Genomic DNA, 25,184 nt, shown 5'->3' with positions numbered 1-25,184 from the left:
GAACGGCAACAACTAAACTAAAATGACAATAAAAGCCATAAACTGTAAATACACAGGCTGCAGAATACACCATGGCAAAAACTAAAAACACACCCAATCATATATGATATAATACACCCGAACAACAACAAAGCTAAAATAACAGAAAAAGCCATAAACTGTAAATACACCCACACTTCTAGCAAAAATACACCAAAAAAAGTTCTGATCTACACCCGAGCGTCTGCTATAAATTCCAGATAATTAATCAAAACTAACACAGATTTATGTTAACGCGTTAGTTTCACAGTCAATGTTCACGAATTATTCAACTACACAATGCTATACAAATAACTGCAACAAAATTCAGAGTCATATGTAAATCAAACTTTGATTTCAGAAACCAGAAAATCGAAAAGAAAACGAAGCTGGAGTTACAGAGAGAGGAACTAACGTCAATGACGAGCAACAAACCAGTGAGGAAGGAGGAGAAAAGAACGATCGAAAAAGTAGGGAAAGACGCGCGAAAAGAAGAACGAGCAAATTTGGAAAGAAGGAGAACGAAGAAGGAAACAAATCTTTTAAATTTGGTAGTTATATATAGCGCGTGTAAGGGACGTAGCACTTGCAGCGTGTTTTGGGGGGTTAGGGGTTAATTGACTTGTAATACTTACAAGCCGTAAGCCCTAATCGCTTGTATGTAGAGCTTTTTCGTTAGGATTTTGATTGGGAAGACTTTGATTTCAGTGCCAATTAAGAAAAGATATTGGCAGTCCTCCAACTTCCTCAGTCCACTTCAAGGATTAACATTAAAACCCACTCTTTTCCTTTCGGTAAATAGCTTCAATAACTTCTGAGCATCGGACTTTTTTCCTGGTAAAGAAAAATTTGAACTGATATATGAGATTGTGCTATCTGATGGCACATGTCCTTTCTCACACATTTCAATCAGCAACTTTTTCGCTTCAGCCCGATATGACATTCTAAGTTCCCTATCCATCTCTGGCTGGCAGGACAATTTGCACCATCCGCAGATTAGAATGTCGTATGTTGAAGAATTAGGAATTCTTCCCCTTGTCAGCATTTCATTCAAAAGTTCTCTAGCATGGCGCATTTTTCCTGCTTTTGCATAATCATTAATAAGAGCGTTATAGGTGCCAACAGTGGGAACAAAACCTTTGATTATCATTTCACAATAGAGCTTCATAGCATCCTGTTTGTTTCCAGCTCTACCATGGCCAAAAACCAAAATATTATAAGTGGTGGCATTCAGTGTCAGACTGTCAGTCCTCTTTCTTTCATCTCGCTAACTAATTTCTCTGCCTGTCTCATTAAATCAGAAGTTGAAAGACCTCCTAAAAGGGTATTATAATTGGTAATGTTTGGAGAGATTCCATCAGCCAACACATAAGTATTGAATGCCTTGTCCACATGACTTCCTACAATGTAACCACGAATAAGGGCATTATAAGTAATAACATCAGCTAAAATTCCACTTGCCACCATTTCAGTGAGCACTGCATTTGCTTTCTTAGTCATTCCTAACCTGCAGAGTACGGTCATTAGAGTGTTATAAACAGTCTGGTTGAGTGTGAGGCCACTATCCACAAGCATCTTGTGAATTTGCAAAATCGCATTTGCTCTTCTATTCCTTGAGGCAGCTTTAAGCATAAATTTATGAGTAACTGGCATAGGAACAAGCCCCATAACTAACGTTTCACTCAAAACATCCATTGCCTTTTCAAATTCACCAGCTTTAGAAAGCCCACCAATCAGAATGTTAAAAGTGACTGCATTTGGCATTACCCCGTTGCTCTTCATCTCAGTCAAGAGACCCAGTGCGCCTTCAGTGTTCCCTTTTATGCAGTATGTGTTAATTAGAGTATTATATGTAGTACAATCTGGAGCTAAACCCAACTCTATCATTTTTGAAAACACAGACTGCGGATCATATTTCCCAAGCTTCAAAAGCCCCTTAATCAAAGCATTATATGCAACAACATCAAACTGTGTGCTTTTCTCTGTCATTTCCTGGATTATGGAGACTGCAGCTGATTCATTCCCATCATTAAAGTAGCCATCTATCAGAGAAGTGTAGTTAACAATTTCTGGGCAAAGACCTCGAGAACACATATCTTTAATTAATGACTCAGCTTCCTCCATTCTTCCAACTCTTTTCAAGTTGTTAAGCAAGATATCAAATATTACATTGTTTTCCTCTAATCCCTGTGATTTCATTTCCTTATAAAAGCGAGCAGCAGCTTCCTGTTCGCCTGCCTTAAAATAGCTATCGATTAAAATTGCATAAACAAAAGTATTAGGCACAATGTTCCTTTCAATCATCTTCCCTAACACATCAACTGCTTTATTGAGCATTCCTTTTTTGACATATCCATTCATAATAGAAGAAAAAGTAGCAACATTTGGAAGAACGTGTTCCTTGTCCATGTTTTGTAACACTAACTCTGCACGTTCCATGTCTCCTACCTTGCAATAGCCATCAAGCAATGCTGAATAAGCAACACAGTTTGGGACAAGATTGAACTTTAAAATTGTTTGAAACATATCCTCAGTTCCAACCTTAAAAAGCCCATCCATCACAATTGTGTACATAACTATATCAAAAGATAAGCCCCGAACAACCATTTGGCCTTGAAAATTAAAAGCTTCCATTATCCTCCCCGATTTGAAGAAATGACCAAATATAAGGAATGCATATACAGAGGAAGAGATGAAATTTTGGATACTACATACTAGTGTTGCTTTGCACATCTATATGAAGCTAATTATCTGATTTATTATGCCATTACCATTCTCATGAAACTCATCCAAATATGAAGATAATGAATCAAAATCAGCATAGAAAGAAAATATGGAATAGACAGAAGCTAAACAATCCAACAGTTAATCATGCTAAGCAACAATACCAAAATCACATTAAACAAGTTTAAAAGCAAAACAATTCCTTAAACTGACGTTAAGTTCATCTAATTATTATCATATACCTTCAATATTTTGTTGTGACTGTTTTGTTAATATATAATCTCATAATAGCAATAACATTCTAAAAAACATAATAATAATACTCGGAGTGAGGGTAATTATTTTGTTTTTAATCAAGAATTTTCTTTTTAGTTACTCTTCTAACTGAAATAAAAGGTAAATTAACTGATATCATTATTAGTAAAACACACACATACAATATACAATTGACACATGATGATGAGGTTCCGAAAACCACTACTCATCATGCTATTATTGTAAGGCTATAGTTTTTTGTTTTTCTTTCTAATTTTTCCTCATCATCATAGCCTCCGAAAGGAGTTATAAAAATCACCAAAACTATAACAAACAAGGATGGCCCTTGCAGCCCCAAAAGCACTTCATAAAAATGATAAAATGATAAAACAAACTAATGAATTTTAACAAGTTTTATGTGTGTTGTTAAAATAGAGAATAAAAAAAAAAAAAAGAGGATTAGGTAACACCTGGGTTGGCCCTATTAGTTAAAGAGCTTTTTATTCTTCTATCCCTATAAAGTAGGGCCAAAGTCCTATAGGGCCAAACATATTGACACCACTGCTCATTGTTCTATATTAAAAAATAAAAAATATTGCAGCAACCCTTCTTGCAAAAAATTATTGCTTATTAAGCTCTAATCACCATAAAATTTGATATTCACAAACTAAATTCACAAGCTTTAAAAGAAACTAGATTCACAAACTTATCAAAATTTGGATTATGTAATAAAATTCTGCATAATTCTAACTTTTACCAACTATCAACTTCAACCATAAAATCTTGTTTTAATTATTTTTAAGAGCACAAATCCAATTTTAATACTCCATTTACCTAGGATAAATATTTCAAAAAAGTTAATGAAATCTTTCCCCAAAATTATCATATTTTGGATTCACCAAGACACCAACTATTAAGTAAACAGGTTTCTTACTAATATAAGCAAACTTACTAATACAGGAACACTCATCAGAAATCTAATTTCGAAACTCAAACACATCTAATCTCACACTAGTGAAGTATAATTTCGAAACTCAAACACATCTAATCTCACACTAGTGAAGTAGTGAATATTAATGGTGTAGTCAATTCTCATCCTAACTCGACTTTGATTCTCAATTCCATAATCTCCTTTTGGAAAAAAATTGAAAATAAGTTCATAGTTCACAGTTCACAATTCATAGTTCAACCATTTTGAAATCACCCACTTCAGTTTATTAACAAGAAAATTAAAATGGGTAATGCAAACAAACAAAGAAGAAACTCAGAAATGGACTAACAAAATATGATTTTGTAATTTTTAGAATTGTCGGCTAGAATTATTTTGGAGGGTTGAGGGCTAGCCCTTGGACTAAATTGACACTTCTAATCAAAACCAAGTCCATGCATGGAAGATAAAGCCCGAGAGGCTTTGCAGAACCAGCCGCAGGCCACGTAGAGGCGAATGAGGGTGCAGAAGAAGGAAGCATAGAGATGGGTCTTCGTGGGTGGGATCAAAATCGAACCTTTATGGGAAAAGGAGGAGAATATTCTGATGGGAGTGGAAGTTCGGGAGAAAGTGGGAGCTGGAGAGTGTGAAGTTGCGGCGGTGGAAGAGACAAAACACACAAGTGTCTTTATTCGCAAGTTGTTGAGAAGCCTCATTTTTGGTGAAGAATTCATTCAAACACCAAAGGAAACGGTTTCTGAAGTGGTGTTGTGCACTGCTATGGTGGAAGAGGAACACAGCAGCCAGCACTAAACACTGGAAGTTGGATACTCTGTTCTGTTCAGCTCTTATGTCTTTCTCCTCTTTCTATTTCTTTTATTATTTGCCAATGGTTGCTACGTGCATCAAGTGGGATTCGAATTCTTAACACTTACTTAAGCGGACTAATAAACTAATTACTGGACCAACCCATTTAATTTTTTGGATTTGGTCCTTAATTTGTTCATTTGGATTTTTCAGATAGAAGTCATCACAGACCAATATATCAGGCCCATGTAATTTTTAAAATAAATAAACAAAAAAATACACAAAAGTACATAAGGGATTAAAAATTTAAAATAGTGCCATACATCCAAATATTATTTTTGCAAGTCAAAATTACTTGGATGGATTAAAAAATAGAAACAAAAGTTTAAATAAGATTTTTATTCATCAAACAACATACACATATAAGATCTTAAAAAAATTTTATATGGATAAGTCGCATCCCTTGAGTACCCCAATAATCGTAAGATCATTGGATGTAGAAAAGGATCAATTCCGTCCTAAGGAAGAGAATGAAAATATCCTTAGTCCTGAAGTATCATATCTTAGTGCTATTGGCGCACTAATGTATCTTGCTAATAATACACGACCTGATATATCATTTGCTGTGAATTTACTAGCAAGATATAGTTTTTCTCCAACCAGAAAACATTGGAGTGGAATCAAACAAATCTTTCGATATCTTCATGGAACGGTTGACATGGGATTGTTTTATCCCTATGGATCCAAGTCACAATTAGTTGGCTATGCAGATGCTGGATATCTGTCTGATCCACACAAAGGGAGATCTCAAACAGGATACCTGTTCACATATGGTAGTACAGTTATATCATGAAGGTCCACGAAACAGACGATTGCTGCAACATCCTCTAATCATGCCGAAATACTAGCAATACATGAAGCTAGTCACGAGTGTTTTTGGCTGAGGAGTTTAATCCAATATATTCTGTCATCATGTGGACTGATTGATCAGAAGATAGCTCCAACTGTCCTATTTGAAGATAATACAGTATGTATTGCTCAACTTAAAGGCAGATATATCAAAGGTGATAGAACAAAGCATATTTTCCCCAAATTCTTCTTCACTCATGATCTTCAAAATCAAGGGACAATTGATGTCCAACAGATCCGCTCAAGTGACAATCTGGCAGATTTATTTACAAAGTCACTCCTAAATTCCTTCTTTGAAAGATTTGTACACGAGATTGGGATGTACCGATTTCGAGACATTAAATGATGTCGACAAGAGGGGAAGACTGTACTCTTTTTTCTCGTTGGATTTTTCTTGATAAGGTTTTTAATGAGGCAGTCTCCATCACAATGGATTTTGTACTCTTTTTCCTTCACTAAGATTTTTTTTTCCCACTAAGTTTTTCTTTAGTAAGGTTTTAACGATATATAATCCTAAATGGACATTCAAAGGAGAGTGTTGTGACGAGGATGCTATGGATAAGAATGGATGTCCATTAATGAGTAATTCAATTTCCTATGTTGAGAGGAGCAAGTCTTTATATTGAAGGAAATTAATGAGGTTTGAAAAAGCAAATTTTATTTACCTATAAAAACATGTACGGGGCAAATGAAATATACACAAGCAAGCAATAAAACAATATTCTCTCTCTACTCTTCTCTCTCTCGTACTATTTTCTCTCTTATATACTTTATTATAATAATTAATTATATCTACTATATTAATATAGTAATTCTAGTAAATATTACTACTTGAGTTATCTAATTATATTTTCATATTTTATATTTGTTATTTCTTCCTTATTTATTTAGTTATTTTACAACAATTTTAACTTGATGATACAATCTGCTTTTTAATTTTAATGGCCTTCCAACGATATTATTTAGCAATGTTAAAATTTGGCTAGTTTTTTTTTTTATGTGATCACCACAAATATGAGTCTCAAATTTGTTACTTTTAATTTTTATTTTAATACATAAATCTGAGAATTTGATTTGTTATTTTTATTTTAAATTTTTTATATGTGTTATTTGAATCTTTTTGTTGTGATAAGTATGGGTGGATGCCCATTTAATGAATTGTGACTTCTTTCATAATTTTTGACAGCCAACCTTTTCGATATAGAATTTGATTTTATCAAGAGAAGACCATATTTAATTACATTTGAAAGCACATCTTTTATGTGCCTATAAATAGAAGTATGATATGAAACAAATGACACAGCAATAAAATCTTCTCTCCTTTTATAATACAATTCTCTCTCTTTATTTTACAAGTATTTTTGAATACTCTTCTCTCACTCTTTATATATAATATTAGTAAATATATTAATCATCTTTATTATATTGAGATAGTAATTGTGGTACTAGAGTCTTCTACTTATACTTTTATTTTATATTTATTTTATAACACGTTATCAGCACGAGACTCTGATCAAAATTTAGGAAGACTCAGGTAACAAATTTTCATTATGTCGAAGCTCTCTCATCTTGAATTCAATGCTCTTGATATATCTGAAAACAATTATTTATCATGGATATTAGATGCTGAAATTCATCTTGATTCAATGGATCTTGTAGATACCATTAAGGTTGAAAATAATGCATCTCAGAAGGATAAAGTCAAAGCCATAATTTTTCTTCGTCGTCATCTTGGCGAACGATTGAAAAATGAATATCTCACATTAAAAGATCCTGCAGATCTTTGGAAAGACCTTGAAGAAAGGTATAATTATAAAAAAACGGTGATACTTCCTTAAACCAGATATGAGTAGACGCACTTGCATCTGTAGGATTTTAAATCCATAAATGAATAAAATTCTGTAATGTTTCGAATCACCTCACGAATGAAATTATGTGGAAAAAAGATAACTGATCATGATATGTTGGAGAAAACTTTCTCAACCTTTCATGCCTCGAATGTGCTCCTGCAGCAGCAGTATCGAGAAAAAGGATTTAAAAAATATTCTGAGTTAATTTCTTGCCTTCTTGTTGCTGAACGCAACAATGAGTTGCTTTTGAAAAATTACGATGCGCGCCCAGCCATTTTCTGAAGTAAATGTGGCAAATTACCCCAAAAGAGGTAAATGACAAGGTTTTAATAACAAGAAAAATTATGGAAGGAAAAGGAATTATATTCAAAAGAGAGGATCTCACTAGAAGTGGGATAAAGAAAGAAATATTGGGCAAAATAAATCAACAAAGGATAAGTGTTTCCATTGTGGTGGAAAAGGCCATTGGTCACGTACCTGTCGTACCCCAAGGCACCTTGCCGATCTTCACCAAGCATCTTTGAAAAAGGATGACAAAGGAAAGGAAACAAATTTTGTTTCAAATGATGCTGAAAATTCCACCACTCATTATGATGTATCTGATTTCTTTGAGAATCCTGAAGAAAATATTGGTCATTTGATCAATGATGGAATAGTTTAATGTGTGAGATTGTTAATTATTCATGTAAATAAATAATATAAAGAATTTATTGTTAAGCTTTATTTTTTGTGTATTTAAGTTTCAAATATGATGTATATAAATAATGAAATATTAATGTTTATGTTTTGAAATCATTAAATGTGTCAAGATTTAAAATAAAATTTTAGTATATGACATTATTTTTATATATAGCGTTTTTTAGAAAAATAATTCCAATCAAGTATTCAATTTAACTGTGCATACTACTTATTTTATTATTATTATTTGTCTTTGAAGAGAATGGCAATGATATATAATGAAGATGTATGCCTTGCGGATAGTGCAAGTTCGCACACTATTCTCAAAAGTGATATATATTTTACCCATCTTGTGCCAAAAGAAGAATATGTTAATACTATTATTGGCTCAGACAATATGATTGAAGGCTCCGGAAGAGCTATAATTTTGTTTTCCGGAAGAACAAAATTTATAATAAATAATGCATTATTATCTACCAAGTCTCTAAGAAACTTGTTGAGCTTTAAAGATATTCGCCGAAATGGATATCATGTTTAAACAATGAATGAGGAAAATCACGAGTATTTATGTATCACAACTCATGATTCAAATAAGAAAGTTATATTAGAAAAATTACCCTCATTTTCATCTGGATTATATTATACCAAGATTAGTGCAATTGAATTACATGCCACTGTAAACCAGAAGTTTACTAGTCCAAATGAATTCATAACTTGGCACGACCGATTGGGTCATCCGGAAACAATAATGATGCGGAGAATTATTTAAAACACCCATGGACATTCACTAAAGAACCAGAAGATTCTTAAATCTAGTGAATTTTGTTGTGCTACATGTTCTCAATGGAAGTTAATTTTAAGGCCATCACCAGTAAAGATTGGATTTGAGTCCCCTGAATTCCTAGAAAGGATTCAAGGCGATATATGTGGACCTATTCATCTACCATGTGGATCTTTTAGATATTTTATGGTCCTAATAGACGCATCTTCGAGATGGTCACACGTGTGCTTATTATCTTCTCGCAACCTGGCGTTTGCGAGATTACTAGCTCAAATTATTCAATTAAAAGCACAATTTCTAAAAAATCCAATCAAAGCAATTCGTCTTGATAATGCTGGTGAATTTACTTCCCAAGCTTTTGATGCTTAACTTATGGCTAATGGAATAAGTGTTGAACATCTAGTAACTTGTGTTCACACACAAAATGGGTTAGCATAATCACTTATTAAACGCCTCCAATTAATTGCTAGACCCTTACTTATGAGAACAAATCTCCCAACCTCGGTTTGGGGGCATGCTATTTTACATGCCGCAGCACTTATTCGTTTGAGGCCAACGAGTTACCATCAGTTCTCTCATATGCAATTAGCTTTTGGTCAGCAGCCAAATGTTTTCTATTTAAGAATATTCAGGTGTGCGATATATGTTCCCATTGCACCACCTAATCGCACCAAAATGGGACCCCAAAGAAAATTGGGGATATATGTTGGATATGATTCTCCTTCTATAGTGTGGTATCTTGAGATACAAACTGGAGATATATTTAAATCCCGATTTGCGGATTGTCATTTTGATGAATCAAAATTTTCAACATTAAGGAGAGAGAATAAGCTTACTGAAAAGGAACTTAATTGGAATGCATCATCCTTGATGCATTTAGATCCTCGATCAAGGCAATGTGAACTAGAAGTTCAAAATATTATACATTTGCAAAGAATAGCAAATGAATTGCCTGATACATTTTCCGATACAAAGAGGATAACCAAATCTTATATACCAGTGAAAAATACCCTAATTCGAATTGATGTCCCAGTAGGACAAGTAGCTACTGAAGCAAATTCACGCCAGAAGCATGACAGGCCTGTCGGTTCCAAAGACAAAAATTCTCGAAAGCGAAAAGAGGTAAATACTATTCCTGTTGAAAAAGACATAGTAGAGACACCTGCAGTTGTCCAAAATTTTGATATAATTTTAATGCCAGAAGACGTTCAGGTACCTGAAAATTGTGAAAATGACAAGATCTCGATAAATTATGTCTTTACAAGAGAGAAATGAGACCGAAATAAGACAATTATCAATGAAATATTTGCATATAATGTGGCATTAAATATCATGCATGAAAGTAAGGATCTTGAGCCAAGATCAGTCGAAGAATGTCGACAAAGAAATGATTGGCCAAAATGGAAAGAAGCCATGAAGGCTGAATTAGACTCACTTGCAAAACGTGAAGTCTTTGGACCTGTAGTCCGTACACCTGAAGATGTAAAACCTGTTGGATACAGATGGGTATTTGTGAGAAAACGAAATGAGAAAATGAAGTTGTGCGCTACAAAGTCTGACTCGTGGCACAATGGTTTTCACAAAGGCCTAGTATAGATTATGAAGAAAGTATTCCCCTGTAGTGGATGCGATAACATTGCGTTATTTGGTCAATTTATCTGCATATCATAAACTGCATATGCATTTAATGGATGTGGTAACAGCCTACTTATACGACTCATTAGATCGTGATATCTATATGAAAGTTCTTGAAGGACTAAAGATATCTAAACCATCCAATGAATATTCACAAGGGTTATGCTCAGTCAAATTGTAAAGATCTTTATATGGTCTAAAACAATCTGGACGAATGTGGTATAATCCTCTTAGTGAGTATCTGGCCAAAAACGGATTCAAGAATGATGATATCTGTCCCTGTGTTTTCATAAAGAAAACTGCATCTGGATTCATTATAATTGCTGTGTACGTTGATGATTTAAATATCATTGGAACTCCTGAAGAGATTCCAATAATTATAAAAACTCTAAAAGAAGAGTGTGAAATGAAAGATCTTGGAAGGACTAAATTTTGTCTCGGCCTGCAGATCGAACATATAAAAAATGGGATCTTTATTCATCAAACAACATACACAGAAAAGATCTTGAAAAGATTTTATATGGATAAGTCACATCCTTTGAGTACTCCAATGATCGTAAGATCTTTGGATGTGGAAAAGGATCAATTCCGTCCTAAAGAAAAGAATGAAGATATCCTTGGTCCTGAAGTACCATATCTTAGTGCTATTAGAGCGCTAATGTATCTTGCTAATAATACACGACCCGATATATCATTTGCTCTGAATTTACTAGCAAGGTATAGTTCCTCTCCAACCAGAAGACATTGGAGTGGAATCAAACAAATCTTTTGATATCTTCATGGGACAGTTGATATGGGATTATTTTATCCTATGGATCCAAGTCACAATTAGTTGGCTATGCAGATGCTGGATACTTGTCTGATCCACATAAAGGGAGATCTCAAACAGGATATTTGTTCACATATGGGGGTACAGCTATATCATGGAGATCCACAAAACAGACGATTGCTGCAACATCCTCTAATCATGCCGAAATATTAGCGATTCATGAAGCTAGTCGCGAGTGTTTTTGGCTCAGAAGTCTGATCCAATATATTCTGTCATCATGTGGACTGATTGATTATAAGATAGCTCCAACTATCCTGTTTGAAGATAATACAGCATGTATTGCTCAACTTAAAGACAGATACATCAAAGGTGATAGAACAAAGCATATTTCTCCCAAATTCTTCTTCACTCGTGATCTTCAAAATCAAGGAACAATTGATATCCAACAGATCCGTTCAAGTGATAATCTGGCAGATTTATTTACAAAGTCACTCCCAAAATCCTCCTTTGAAAGATTGGTACATGAGATTGGGATGCGCCGATTTCGAGAAATTAAATGATGTCGGCAAGAGGGGGAGATTGTACTCTTTTTTCCTTGGTCAGATTTTTTCCATTGGATTTTTCTTGACAAGGTTTTTAATGAGGCAGTCCTCATCACAAAGGATATTGTACTCTTTTTCCTTCACTGAAGTTTTTTCCCATTGGGTTTTTCTTTAGTAAGGTTTTAACGAGGCAATAATTCTAAATGGTCATCTAAGGGGAAGTGTTGTGATAAGCATGGGTGGATGCCCATTTAATGAATTCTGACTTCCTTCACAATGGGTGACCAACCTTTTCGATATAGAATTTGATTTTATCAAGAGAAGACCATATTTAATTACATTTGAAAGCACAACTTTTATGTGTCTATAAATAGAAGTATGATAGGAAACAAATGACACAGCAATAAAATCTTCTCTCCTTCTTTTATAATACAATTCTCTCTCTTTATTTTACAAGTATTTTTGAATACTCTTCTCTTACTCTTTATATATAATATTAGTATATTAATCATCTTTATTATATTGAGATAGTAATTGTAGTACTAGAGTCTTCTACTTATACTTTTATTTTATATTTATTTTACAACACCTCTTTTTTTTTTTTGTGATTAAACAAATAAAAAAGAAAACAAAAAAACTAAATTAATTGGCTAGAATCATATCTAAGTTAATCCAATATTAAAAATTATTTTAAGGGACTCTCTTATTTGTACACCATAAAATATTTTTTTTACAAATTTTATTATCCCTCAAATTTGAGAGTCCAATTTGTTAATTAACATTTAAACAAAAAATTAAAATCCATATTAGAAAAAAACTCAGTAATAAACTATTACACTAGATTACACACAATCTTCCTCAAACTCAAAAAATATTAGCCGATTCAATCTTTGAGCCATATCAAGCTATTTTAAAATTTTCTTAGTTTACTTTTGTTTCATCTTATAGTCTTTTGTGTATATTTTTATTCATTTTTTAAATGGTGACGTATAAAAAACATAACCTTAAATTCTCCTCAAATAATCCGGGTGAATAGCACAATGTTTCATCAAATTAGAAACTAACATGGTGCACATTATCTAGTTTAGAATTTGATTAGATTGAAATCTAAAGAACTATTTTGACTCAGTTTGACTCAGCCATGAAATTTGGAGGACAGATTTGAGCATTTGCTGATAAATATCACTTCAAGTGAAATCACCAAAATCTTTACGTTGATTATACTGTATAGCATTTTTTTGGCATAAAACAATTTAAGTTCAATTTAATAACCTCTAAAGCAATTTTTGTGGTACATGAATTTCCGAGTTATTAATTTGTATTTTACAAAAATTTTAGATATAAACCAATCAATCGAGTCAATTCAAAATCAATCCCATTATTTGGATTGATTGATTTCTTTCCCCCACCCCCCACCCGGGACAAAAGAAAAAAAGAATAAAACGGACTACAAACACTCCCCTAAAGTCCTAATCCAAATTCACCAACCTCAAACTCTGTCAGTATCTTCAAGAGAGGTGGATGATGGTAAAATTAGTTGGATGAAAAACCTATTAACCGGTTAGATTCGTGAAAACCTACTCCCTTAATCAGAGACCTGTACTGTACCGAATGGCTTGTACCATTAAATGCTGAATCAATGCTCTCAATTCCAATAAAGCCTAAACTCTGATATGCTGCACCAACAAGTATACAAATCACAGAAATGCATGTGATGTAAGACAGGGGCTTGTCTCATGTATCTTGGTCTTGGTCTTGTAAACTGGCCCCAGCATTTCCAGATACACACACAAGCCAAATATGAATGTGTTTTGCCTTGGTAGACCGACGTGTGCATATCTTACAAACATCTTTGGAGTATCTTCCATCTCACCCATCAGTGAGAATCTTTACATTGATACAAAAAGTGGGTGTTTTACTTGTTGGCTTTGGCCTCAGTTACAAAAAAAGACCGAGGGCAAGAGCATCCACGTAGGCAGCAGCCGTCTGATAGAAATGTCGAATCATTAACATATACATGCCCCAACGACGGCCACACCAACAGGTTAGATGAGAAGCATGTCACTCGTATCAAGGAACTGGAGGCGCATTCCTGGGATATCTCGCAGAAGAAGGAATTCGTTGAAGAGTCCGGGGATAGTCATGCTTCAAACGTTTATTTGGCAAACCATGCACTGGCCTATTCACACAAGAATAATTATAAACCATGAGAGATTTTAAAGAAATATCACTAAAGGACATCGTTGTAGAATTGCCCAGGAATAATAATTACATTGACCCCTCTGGAAAATTTGGGGAAATGGATTCTGACCTCCCTTTAGAGGAGGTAAGTGTTCTGTTTACAAAAGAATCTAGTGTAATATTTTACAAGTACCGAGTACTGCAACCAAATTTCAGAGAAGACCAATGTATATTATCAGAAATAAAGGGGAGTCAGGCTGAGTTTTACTAAACCTCAGAAGGAGAGCCTGAGTTCAATACACATTATAATAGTGAGTTTTTTTTTTTAATTAAAAAAATAAACAGCCCACTACTAAAACCAATTTTATCTGTATATCAGTTTGTCCAGTAAATTTCTTTGATGATTATCTGCCAGCAGCAGCCTAAGTACCATTTACTCCACCATACAAACTTCAATTTCAAGTTAAGGGTTGCAAGAGTATATCATATAGATTGCAAGCAGGTCTATATTGCTACCAGCTTTATGAAGATGGACTACTAAATTACACTAGGTGCAAACAACATGCTAAGGACCTGGTAAACACAACACAGGAAACTAATATACATACAAGGAGTAAATACCTCAATATGCAGCAGAAAGTATGCAAGAACTAAATATACTTGATCTGTAGTCAAAGCGGCATACCTGGGAGAACCCTGCCGTTTCGGAATGCTTTGACCAAGCATTGTTCTTAGACTTCCAAGTGCCTTCTCCGCAGCCTGAAGAAAGAATGCAGCTTAGCGCTCCAACATGTAAAAAGTTACCCAAATGCAAAGAAAAAACTCACATAAAAAATAAAATATCTTGTAACTATATAAAACAAGATACCTGCATTTTAGCCTCATCCCATGTTAATCCAATCCCTTCACCAAACACTTGGCCATCTATTTCGACCTGAAATCATGTGTAAATAAATGCCACAAGGTTGTTAGCTTTTTTCTTTATCAACAGAAAGTTGAATTAAACAATATCATCAACTGCGGATAACATCGTAAAAGGCAGAGAAGGCTTCCTCATCAGTTTATAATCCCTACAGTCTACAAGTATGTTATATAAAAGACCATTACCCCTCCCTACACGAGACCAGAATCCAGAAAGTAAAAAGAAGCTCCATCCAATAGTCACTCTTCAAATAATGCAAGAATTATAAAAATACTAGTTCTGATATTTCATGGGATCAGCAAATGACAGTCTTCACATTCCCCACAAAGGAAAAATGAATAGAACACATATATAAACAACTACCAGCAAGGGAAGAGATATAACTATCCTGCAAAATTAGCAGGGTTGTAATTTTTTTGTCTATCCTAATCCTTTGTAAATCCAGGGTCTCTACTCCAACATGCCTTTTAATAACCTCTCCTTCTTAATACTTAATAATATTTCTTCTTTTATAAAAAATTAATTAAAAAAAACGATTTGCTCCAATCACTGAATCATATTCAATTACTAACCTGGGCATGTATTTCATCTTTCTGAATTGGATTCAATGAAACTGGAGCAGGTGGAGATTGAAAGCTGACACCAAGACCCTCCATCATGCACTGATGAAATTTATGCAGATGTTATGGTTAACACAAACGACAAATATTATGGGATCAAATCGGAGGTTGATTTACTAAAATCTTACCAATTCTTTGAGGGCAGAGACAGAACCCATTGACCTCTTAGAAACTTCCAACCTTGGATCTAGAACCCTTGATGGATCTGATGCAGTTGAAAATGAGAAGGATTCTTCTTTAGACAATGGCTGATTACCAATAGAATTAATATTACCCACATAACCGTTGTCATTTGCTTGAAACCCACTCACATCTCCATATGTAGAACCAGTTTCAGCCTTAGCACGAGACAAATATATATCTACAAACACATCCAAAATTATCAAGCCACATTAATTACCAACATATCTTTTCATCCTATGGAGGGGCAGGCAAAGGGTCATATAAGAACACAATCATCAAGAAACGTTAGCAAGCAACATGTGCCATTTAAATAACATTGTTTAATCATTATTGGCCTTTATCATCCACTGCTAGGTACTAGGGTCATACATGACATATTTAAGATGTTGTTTAGTGTCTTATTGGAATTTCAATTTGTAAATTATATTCTTATCATTTAACTCTAATAATATATTTACCCTACCTTGGAATCAAGTCATTTTCCCTAATCATATTACTTAACTGGAAAAAACATATTCCACAAAATTGACGTAGCAAGTTACATTTCAAGAACTAAAATATATCATACCAGCCAACTGTTTAATAGAATGCTCAGCAGCTCTATGCTGGGCTTCCTTTCTAGATCTTCCAAATCCTTCACCAACTTTTCTTCCAGAAAACCATGCCTGCAATTGAACAATATCATCAAGTGACAACACTCTGACCTAAATATATTCATTGTGACGCCCAACCTCAACTAAATAATACAGTGTCCAATATGTAAGACAAAATCAATTTCTACCGGTTAATTAGTCATAGATAGAAATAAATATCAGACAAATTCAGAGATTCAAAGAAAGAAGAAAATTAATCCTAATAATATATTTTAAAAAAATTTGTAAGTAACCATAATTTGTTACAACAAAAACTAAAAATAAAGAAAATTTGAGCAAAGTAGTCAACAAGTGATCAGAAAATTTTGCTTATCAGGATCGAAGATACCTCAATGGAGAACTGCAGTTCTGTGCTGGCAACCAAACATGACTTAAATTCCACCTGATCACATAAAAGAAATAAATGTTAAATAGTACAATAGTATCACGTTGTCTAATTTTTTGACAGATAAATACACTGGCTCACCTTAGTTCCACACTTCAGTGCTATTTCCTGCAATACACCAACTGGAGTATCCGCGGACAATGGAGAATGACTTTCAGATTCAAGATCCTTGTGGCTGGAAGATGACCTACTCAAGGAGTTATCATCACCTTCATAACAACCACAACAAAATGTCATATGAATAGGAAAGATTTTTGAGTTTATATAATTTTTCTTTAATGTTTTACAACCCATGAAGATGTGGATAAAGAAAAACAACAGGAATTATCTCAAGAAACAACTCAAAAAAAATGGATATAGTTGCGAATTATACATAAATAAATCTGTGACAGCACAAGTTAACTGAAAAACCAAACTTAATTAAAAATGCTAAAGCAACCTGAACTTTTTTTTTTAAAGCAAGCATCTTAATTGACAATACCAACAAAAACAAAATTCCACTCAAATTAGGTTATAAAAGCCAAAAAACTGCAGCCAAAAACCACCAATACATATATATATAAAAAAAACGGGAACAAATGTGAAAAAGCTGGAGAAACAACCAAACACAGTACCAGGTGATATAGCTTACCAGAGAAAGAATGATAACTAGAGGGAGCTTGGCTTAATCTTGTGCGATCATCTCTATGATAAATCTGCAACAAAATGTTCACCATGTCAGAGTACCACTAATAAGTCTGACCCTACTTCATAACCTCAGACTATAAGCTATACACTTAAACATAATCATTACCTCCTTTGGCAATCTTTGGTGGCTCTCATGGAGAACCCTATCGGGGGAAACAGAATTATCAACCTTAGGGAAAAAGGGCGGATGAGGCGGCCGATGCTTCTCAATACGCAATGGTTCGGTATCTACAGGGAATTCTCTAGGTACTACCCTGTTTAGCTGCTGGGGACCAATCTCCTCTTCTACAGGAAACCATCCCCCACGTGGTGGCACACGTGCTGGGGCAGAAACTTGCACGGGCTGTCTAACGGGAAAAGAAGGCTCACTAGGTGTGTGTTCCCTTGTATCTTGTCCATGTTGTAATATGAGAAGCCTACGCCTTGTGTCTGGGTCTAATTCTGATTCAGGTACTTCACCTTCTTCTCTAGCAGGAGAACCATGCAAACTTGGTTCTGAAGGGGCAGTTTGAACCATTGGCTTTACTAGTGTTGCTTGTTGAGGGTACTGTACACTGGGAAATTGCATCATAGATGCTTGTGCTGCTGGGAGCGGACCTGAACCAGAAGATGCCATTGTGTACTGAAGAGAAGAAGCAAGCCTGGGATCGAGATTAGCAGTTATTGAGGGAATGGCTGACACAGCAGATATTGCATCCTAACAACAAGAAAGAAACATAAGACACTTTTCAGGTGCAATGCTTCATATATAACTAGTCTCATAAGATCATTCAGAACTCTGGTTGATACCTTTAATCTTCTTTCTACCTCAGCATCTGCCATCCCATCAAATGAAAGTGGATCTCTGTTTCCATTAAGAGCAGATGCATCATCCTGATTAACAAGATTACATGAATATGTCATATAAGCAAAAATTATTGATACAAGTTCTGGTTAAAATTAAATCTGAACAGTATAAACCGAGAATATTAGAGGTAGTAGCACAAGTATACTTATATATAAAGCTAAACTAACCTCTGCAACAAGATAATTGCTCACATCAGGAGCAGAAGGTATATCTTTTATATCATCTTCGTAGGCAATTTGAGGAACCTTCTGTAAAAGACCGTCATCAAAGTCCCTGTCACAATATTTCAGTCAGGTACTTGAATCCTGCTTACCCCTGTCATTTATTTCAGGTGTGAAAATAACTGAACAAAACAATTTTAAAAGGTTCAACTCTTACTTAAAGAAGCCACCCCTAACATTGCAAGCTACATTCCTTGCAACACACAAGACAGGTACAGCGTTATTTGCCTACATGAAAAGTAGATTAATTTAGTTCATAAAACCAAAAACAGATGAAAATTAATATATGCAACCAAGTTTCCAATGATATGAGAAAGCAAATTTACTTCAGCTTGAGGAGCATAGTATGGAGCAAAGGCAGGGACAACATGCACCCGTGGTTGATCTTTCTCATCCCAAACTTTCAAGCGATCATCAATGACCAATGCCATCTTCGGATGGCAAAAACCATCTTGGAAGACGTTGAATAATGACTTTTTCAAACCTATTATCATATTACCAAAACAAAAACATCTCAAATAAATGATACAGCAGCAGGAGCAGTACACACAGTATAGTATAATAACGAAGCATAATAACGAAGCATAAATAAGCACATCTCCACATCAAATGTAGATGGGAGAACTTAAAAGATAAGCTGTCTGTCTAAATCCTTAAGATTTACTTTCCTAGGTGCTTCATTTAATTTTATACAAGTTACAAGTAAAAAAACAAAACTAACAGAACAGAAAATCATGCTTGCTGCTTACCAGCTTTAACACACACAATACGATCTAATAGTTCTTTAGAATTTATCAGATTCAGATCTGGATCAAGAAGTCTCCACATTTCTAGAGCATAATCCCTTTCAGCCATTGTGCAAACATAAACCTCAAAACGCTTGCGCCCTCTTGCAGTCAGGTAACCACGAAGATCTTCCCACGCAGGTCTCAGCCTCACAAGGACACTTGTATCACGAATCTTTTCAAACACAAGTTTTGTTAGACTAATGATTTGGTCAAATATAATGCTATATGTCAGTAACATAGATAAGTTCACATAATCTCTATTCTTCTTTACATCATCAGATCAAGCATTGCTGCAAAGAACAGTTCAAAACACTTCAATGTAAAAACCACATTGCTTTGTCATCCAAACAATAGTATAATGCAGAAGTCAGACTCACAGCAATAAGGAAGGTGTCAAGTTTTTACTTGACTCAACAAAGAAATAAGCATGTAACTAGAAAATCATTTGAAAACAGGTAGCACACAATCCGGAAATGTTAAAGCAGGTATAACTAACTTATTTCATAATAGAACACTATATACCTGCGGATTTATTCGTGTAAGAATAATGTTCTTTTCTGGTAACCGTATCAGAGGTCGAACTATAGGTAGATGACTGTCAGATAATGCTGGAACAATCTCAGGTTGAACTTTTATTACTTTCCCATTATCAACAACTTGATCATTTTCAACGTATTGCTTTAATATATTCTTGTCATCTAGGTAGCGCTTGACCTCAGCCTGCATGCCTGAAATTCGTTGCAGATCTACCTCAGAGTTTATTTTCCTTTGGAGTGCCTCAATTCTATCCTCAAATGAACGCATTGTATTTGCTACTATAAGTGTTTCATCCAGATCAAACACTATACCCAAACATCTAAGGTTTAACATCACAAGGCATGAATCATAGAGTCCAGAGGCAACAATGAATCCCCAAAAACATGGCCTATCGTTATGCCGCGAATACATTGCAACCAAATGTATTTCTTCTCCTCCTCCTAGTGGCATCACAGCAGTCTGCAGAGACCAAAAAGAAAAGTAAAAAAGAAAAGATTATCATGTGTAAAATTCAAGTAATCTAAAATAAAATATACAAGGTAAATGTCACACATAAATATTTTATTCAATCATATCATTTGCATGATGACACAAGCTCGTCAAATTCAACAATCAGTTCAAGTTAGAGAAACATTTAGTGCATTTTTTACTGAAACCAAATCTCTCAATATATCGAGTTTAATATTCAGTCAACCAGAGAATCTAAACTACACTATCATCTCATACTTCTCCACATAACAACCAAGCCCTTGCAAACATCAGTACAAGATCAACAAGAAACACAGTCCTCATCAAATAGGCTCATTGAACATCATGAAACCCGGTTCAGTTTAAAAAGGAACATTGAATACAGGTTGTCTTGTGTTAACTGACTAATTAGCCAATCCCCTTCAGCATCTGGGTTCAAAACAGCAGATTTAGTAAGTTCAGGCAAATTATTACAAAACCCTTGAAAGATTAATAACACAACTGGGTTTATTATCCAAAGATTCCAGTGGCAGTCCTGTCAGATTCTGTCCAGAGTCAAATTGTTCTGTAACATGGTGGGATTTTAGTGTTGCTGCTTTTAACTTTTTACCAAGTGTTCATGTTTAGTTAATATATACCTTATTCTCCTTTATACACAAGGAGTGCAAGTGTGAGAGCGCGTCCTGTTGTTGTGTCTGCAAGTTCTTTGACTCCATTTTGAAGCAAACACCGCAAGATGTGACGGTGTGAAGCACTGCAAGTGGTGGGCACCTCTCACTGGGTTGCGAGAAGTGAGTTATTCTGATTTCTCTCACATCGATGTTCTTGTGCTTCAAGTAGTTGTTGTTGTTCTCTTCTGGGTATAAATCAACCTCACCCAACACCACATCCCCCTTGTACACCACCGATTTATACATTTCTGTTTTTTCTTTTTTCGTTCCCTTCAAATCTCAAGCAAGATTCTTTGGAATTTCATCAAGATTCCGTGTAAGTAAAAGGGGGCAAAAAAGTGTTTTCTCGTCAAGAATGCTTTAAGATTCATCTGAATTTTTGCATTATCAGCAACTGAGATATGTATGACAAAAAATAAATCATAATTAAGGCCACTTTTTTTGTTCCACAGGGTAAAGTCTTAGATCCGTGATCGAAGGTGGTGGTGATGATGGCGACGGTGACTGGGAGAAAAAGAAAAAAAAAATCAATGTTTTTTTTCAAGAACCCTAACAGCAGTCGATGATCGCGAATCTCTCCCCGATCGTGAACGGTTTTTGTTTCGCGTGTTCAGATTTGTTGGTGGCGCTAGCTAGGGTTTGATGATTTTGGGGGATATTTGAAGATTTTGTTGTTGTTGATGATGATGATGAAAATTGAGGAAGCGGAGTCGTCAGAAAGAGAAACCCTAGATCCAGAAAACGAAAGGTCAAAAAATAGTACTACTACTTCCAATTGCGTAAGCCGCTGCCAAATAAATAAAGAAAAAAAAAAAAAAAGAGATGGGTCTATTTTATAATTTCACAAGGTCAATTGGGCGGAAACCTAAATATCGTACCTTTTTCCTCGGATTAATTATGTAAAGATTTACGCTTAGGCAGTAAGCAGTTAATTAAACATGATTATTGATATATTTAGCTGCTTTAAATTATTCTTTTTTTTTCACTTTTTCTTCCAAATTTTTCGTGGTGGCTTTATTTTCTCCAAAAAGTTGGTGTTATTTTTTATATTAAAATATATATTATATAAATTGTTAGTTTATTAATTATTAATTACATTTTAACAATATCTTGTACTGCCCTCTATTCCACTAAAGAAAAAATATCAATATCTCAAGTCAACGCATCTTTAGGTAATGTTGGTTATTGTGTAACTCTTTACGTAATACATTTAAGAAAATTATTTGGTACAGATTTAAATCTGTACAGATTTAAAAATATGATTACGTGGCAAAATATAAACCACACATTCTTAAGCTACACTTTTCACTTAAAACTGTAACTCTTCACAAAGAAAAGCGTCACCTAATGGAAAAAAGTAAATTAGAAGATTTAAGAGAAGAAATAATTAAGTTATCAAAATTAATAGATCAAAAATTAATGATTTTAACTAATGTTAACTGTAACGACACCGAATTCTTAAAATCAATACAAAATGACTTTTCTCAAAATCTTTATTTTACTATAAATTTTATTGAAGGACTTCAAAAACCTGAAAAAACTTATTTTTCACACGGAATTTCTAAAAAATGCTATCATGGAAATGATTCTCCACATCTTTATCATACTTTTAACCCACAATTAAATTATATAGTAGATATGCTTGAAGAAATATTAGTATCCATAAAATTTCAAAGAAATAAGGAAAAAGAGAATCCCAAAGAAGAAAAATGTCAAAATATAATTAACATAACAGATTTAAAAGTAAAACCACCATTGAAATTATGAATATTGAAAAAAAATTAGAAGAAGTCACAATGCTTTTTAAACAATTAAAAATGGCTCAAGAAAATAATATTATGGAACATGGTTTTCAAATAGAAGAAGAATTAGTAAATTCTGAAAATATAGACAATGAAGAACACATTCTAGATTATTCAAGTGACGAAGAACCAGCAATTCCAATACAAGTGAAAAATGAAGCTGGAACATCAAAGGATAATCAATCTCAATTTAAATGGAAACAGGTTTTGATAATTATGCCTTTAAAAAGGGGTTTATAAATAAATATTCAAAATATACAAAAATACCATTAAAATACGTTCCTAAAATCCAGGAAATGGAAGGAGAAAGAATGCTAGATTTAGATTGTAAAAAGAACGAAAAAGAAATTTTCGAAAATTGGTTGAATTCCTTTTTATTAGAAGCATTTACTAATCCAAAATTTAGTGAATTGTCTGGAAGAGATATTTGAAACTACATAGGGTTTCATACTAAAGGAACTATAAGAGATTATATGACATCAATAGAAAACCAAATAATAGAAGAGTTAGCAACAAAAACCACAGCTTATGATAAGATATTATATATAATGATGATTCTATATAAAGAATTTTTTGGAAAAAATATTATAGATCATAGACAAGAAGTTTATAATAAAGAATATCAAGAAGCAAAAAACCATTTAGCTAATATTCAGATATATGATCTATGTAATGTGGAGTCTTATATATGTGAATATAGAATACATTATTACAAATTAAAAGAAGAAGATAAAAATTATTATCTTAGTATGTATATAACAAAACTTCCATATCCTGCTAATGAATTTATAATGGGAAGATTTATAAGAGAAATAAATAGAGGAACAATTGAAAATAACTTTGGTGGAGCAACCTCTGTAATAAGAGAGGAAATAAAGGAACGTTGTATGCAAGAAGCAACTCAAAAAAGATTTGCAAATATAATTAGAATTTGCTGTCAAGATAATGAAGAGATACCTCAAAAATATGGTCTTAATAAAAATTTTCAAAGAAAAAGAAAATATCAATTTAGAAAAAGAAAATACTATCCAAACTGGAGAAAAAAGAGATATTTTAGAAAGGAACATAATAATAAAAATAAAAGACAAAGAAATAACTATTGCCCGAATAAAAAAAAATTGTAAATGTTGGTATTGTCAAGAAGAAGGACACTATGCAAATGAATGTCCGAAAAAGAAGGATAAAAAGGATCTTACTAAACAAATAGAAATTGCTAAGTCTTGTTTCATGGAACCTTTAGAGGAATCTGATGATAACTTAGACTATATTTTTGAATATATCTCGGAAACAGACTCAGAGATTGAGTAATAATGCTACATTTATTACTATAAAAATAACAGAAAAGTTTATAAATGCTTTCATAGAATTCTGGAGCAACACAATGCTTTGCTAGTTCAAATATAAAACTTGATTGGAAAAAATTAAAGAAACCATTAAGAGTTAGAATAGCTGACAAATCAATACATAAAATTGACCAAAAAGCAGAAATGGTTGAAATTTTTATTCAAAATTATAGGTTCATTGTTCCATCTATATATATGTTAGATTCTGGAATGGATTTTATCATAGGAAATAACTTTTTAAAGCTATATCATCCATTCATTCAAGAATTAACATATATAGTTTTAAAAGCTCCACACGATTCTTCAATAAATCAAAAATCAAAACGTATAAAAATACCGACTACTACTATAGATAAGATCTTAAAATTTAAAATATTTTCTATATTAGAGACATGTTATTTAAATTTATACTTTCAGATAAATATCCCAAAAAATAATCTTGAAATAAAGATAGAAGAACTTTTGGATGAAGTTTGTGCTGAAAATCCTTTAGATATTAAAAATACAAATAACGAATTAGTAAGTATTAAGTTAAAAGATCCTACAAAAGAGATAAATGTTCCAAATAAAATTCCTTATTCCGCAAGAGATAGAGAAGAGTTTTCACTAGAATGTAGAGATCTTTTGGAAAAAGGAATTATAAGATTAAGTAAAAGTCCTCATGCGGCTCCAGCCTTTTATGTCGAAAACAATAATGAAATTAAAAGGGGAAAACGAAGAATGGTTATTAACTATAAGAAGATGAATGAAGCAACTATTGGTGATGCTCATAAACTTCCAAGAAAAGATTCTATTTAAAAAAAAATCAAAGGAGCAACTTGGTTTTCATCTCTTGATGCAAAATCAGGATATTGGCAACTTCGTTTAGACGAAGAAACAAAGAAATTAACTGCCTTTACTTGCCCAACAAAAGAATCAACAAGTGTGTTGCTCTATGAATGGAATGTATTACCATTCGGATTAAAACAAGCCCCAGGTAT

The 25,184-nt window shown here is 33.6% G+C and overlaps 1 protein-coding gene, 1 long non-coding RNA gene and 1 pseudogene across 4 annotated transcripts; 1 reads left to right on the top strand and 2 right to left on the bottom strand.

Moving 5' to 3' along the window:
• Positions 1-775: 775 nt before the first annotated feature.
• Positions 776-2,751, bottom strand: LOC107633616 (uncharacterized; annotated as a pseudogene).
• A 10,378-nt stretch (positions 2,752-13,129) lies between these two features.
• On the bottom strand, positions 13,130-21,833 carry CPL1 (C-terminal domain phosphatase-like 1). Of its 3 annotated transcripts, none has more exons than XR_015907152.1 (18): positions 21,027-21,518; positions 19,906-20,379; positions 19,345-19,555; positions 18,922-19,079; positions 18,753-18,823; positions 18,542-18,647; positions 18,317-18,400; positions 17,634-18,224; positions 17,472-17,535; positions 16,922-17,049; positions 16,784-16,837; positions 16,371-16,467; positions 15,898-15,980; positions 15,748-15,824; positions 15,572-15,661; positions 14,946-15,011; positions 14,763-14,836; positions 13,130-14,075 (listed from the first exon to the last, which is right to left on the bottom strand). XR_015907152.1 is itself a non-coding variant. In XM_016334305.3 (17 exons), the coding sequence occupies exons 1-17, from the start codon at positions 21,303-21,305 to the stop codon at positions 13,967-13,969; spliced, it is 2,889 nt and encodes a 962-aa protein (XP_016189791.1). In that variant the 5' UTR covers positions 21,306-21,833; the 3' UTR covers positions 13,130-13,966. The 3 variants fall into 3 exon arrangements, 1 of the variants encoding a protein (XP_016189791.1); XR_015907153.1 differs by having other exon boundaries at positions 15,931-15,980; XM_016334305.3 differs by having other exon boundaries at positions 15,748-15,980; positions 21,027-21,833.
• Positions 21,246-22,028, top strand: LOC107631001 (uncharacterized). The gene is made up of 2 exons (XR_001618461.3): positions 21,246-21,375; positions 21,512-22,028. It is a non-coding gene; the product is annotated as an uncharacterized LOC107631001 (long non-coding RNA).
• Positions 22,029-25,184: the final 3,156 nt, after the last annotated feature.

This window comes from Arachis ipaensis, chromosome B3 (assembly GCF_059453495.1).
Source record: "Arachis ipaensis isolate K30076 ecotype BB chromosome B3, ASM5945349v1, whole genome shotgun sequence".
NCBI classification, from domain to species: Eukaryota; Viridiplantae; Streptophyta; class Magnoliopsida; order Fabales; family Fabaceae; genus Arachis; species Arachis ipaensis.
The sequence above is the reverse complement of the archived record's forward strand: the minus strand, read 5'-3'. Positions and strand labels throughout refer to the sequence as shown.

What these genes read in the sequence shown, in the direction of transcription:
- CPL1 (XM_016334305.3), bottom strand. Translation starts at nt 21,305, where the DNA reads ATGTATAAATCGGTGGTGTACAAGGGGGATGTGGTGTTGGGTGAGGTT. An exon ending in ACTATGCTCCTCAAGCTGAA is followed by an intron (nt 18,824 to 18,921) that starts GTAAATTTGCTT and finishes CTTTTCATGTAG; the next exon opens with GCAAATAACGCTGTACCTGT. An exon ending in GCAATTATCTTGTTGCAGAG is followed by an intron (nt 18,401 to 18,541) that starts GTTAGTTTAGCT and finishes CTTGTTAATCAG; the next exon opens with GATGATGCATCTGCTCTTAA.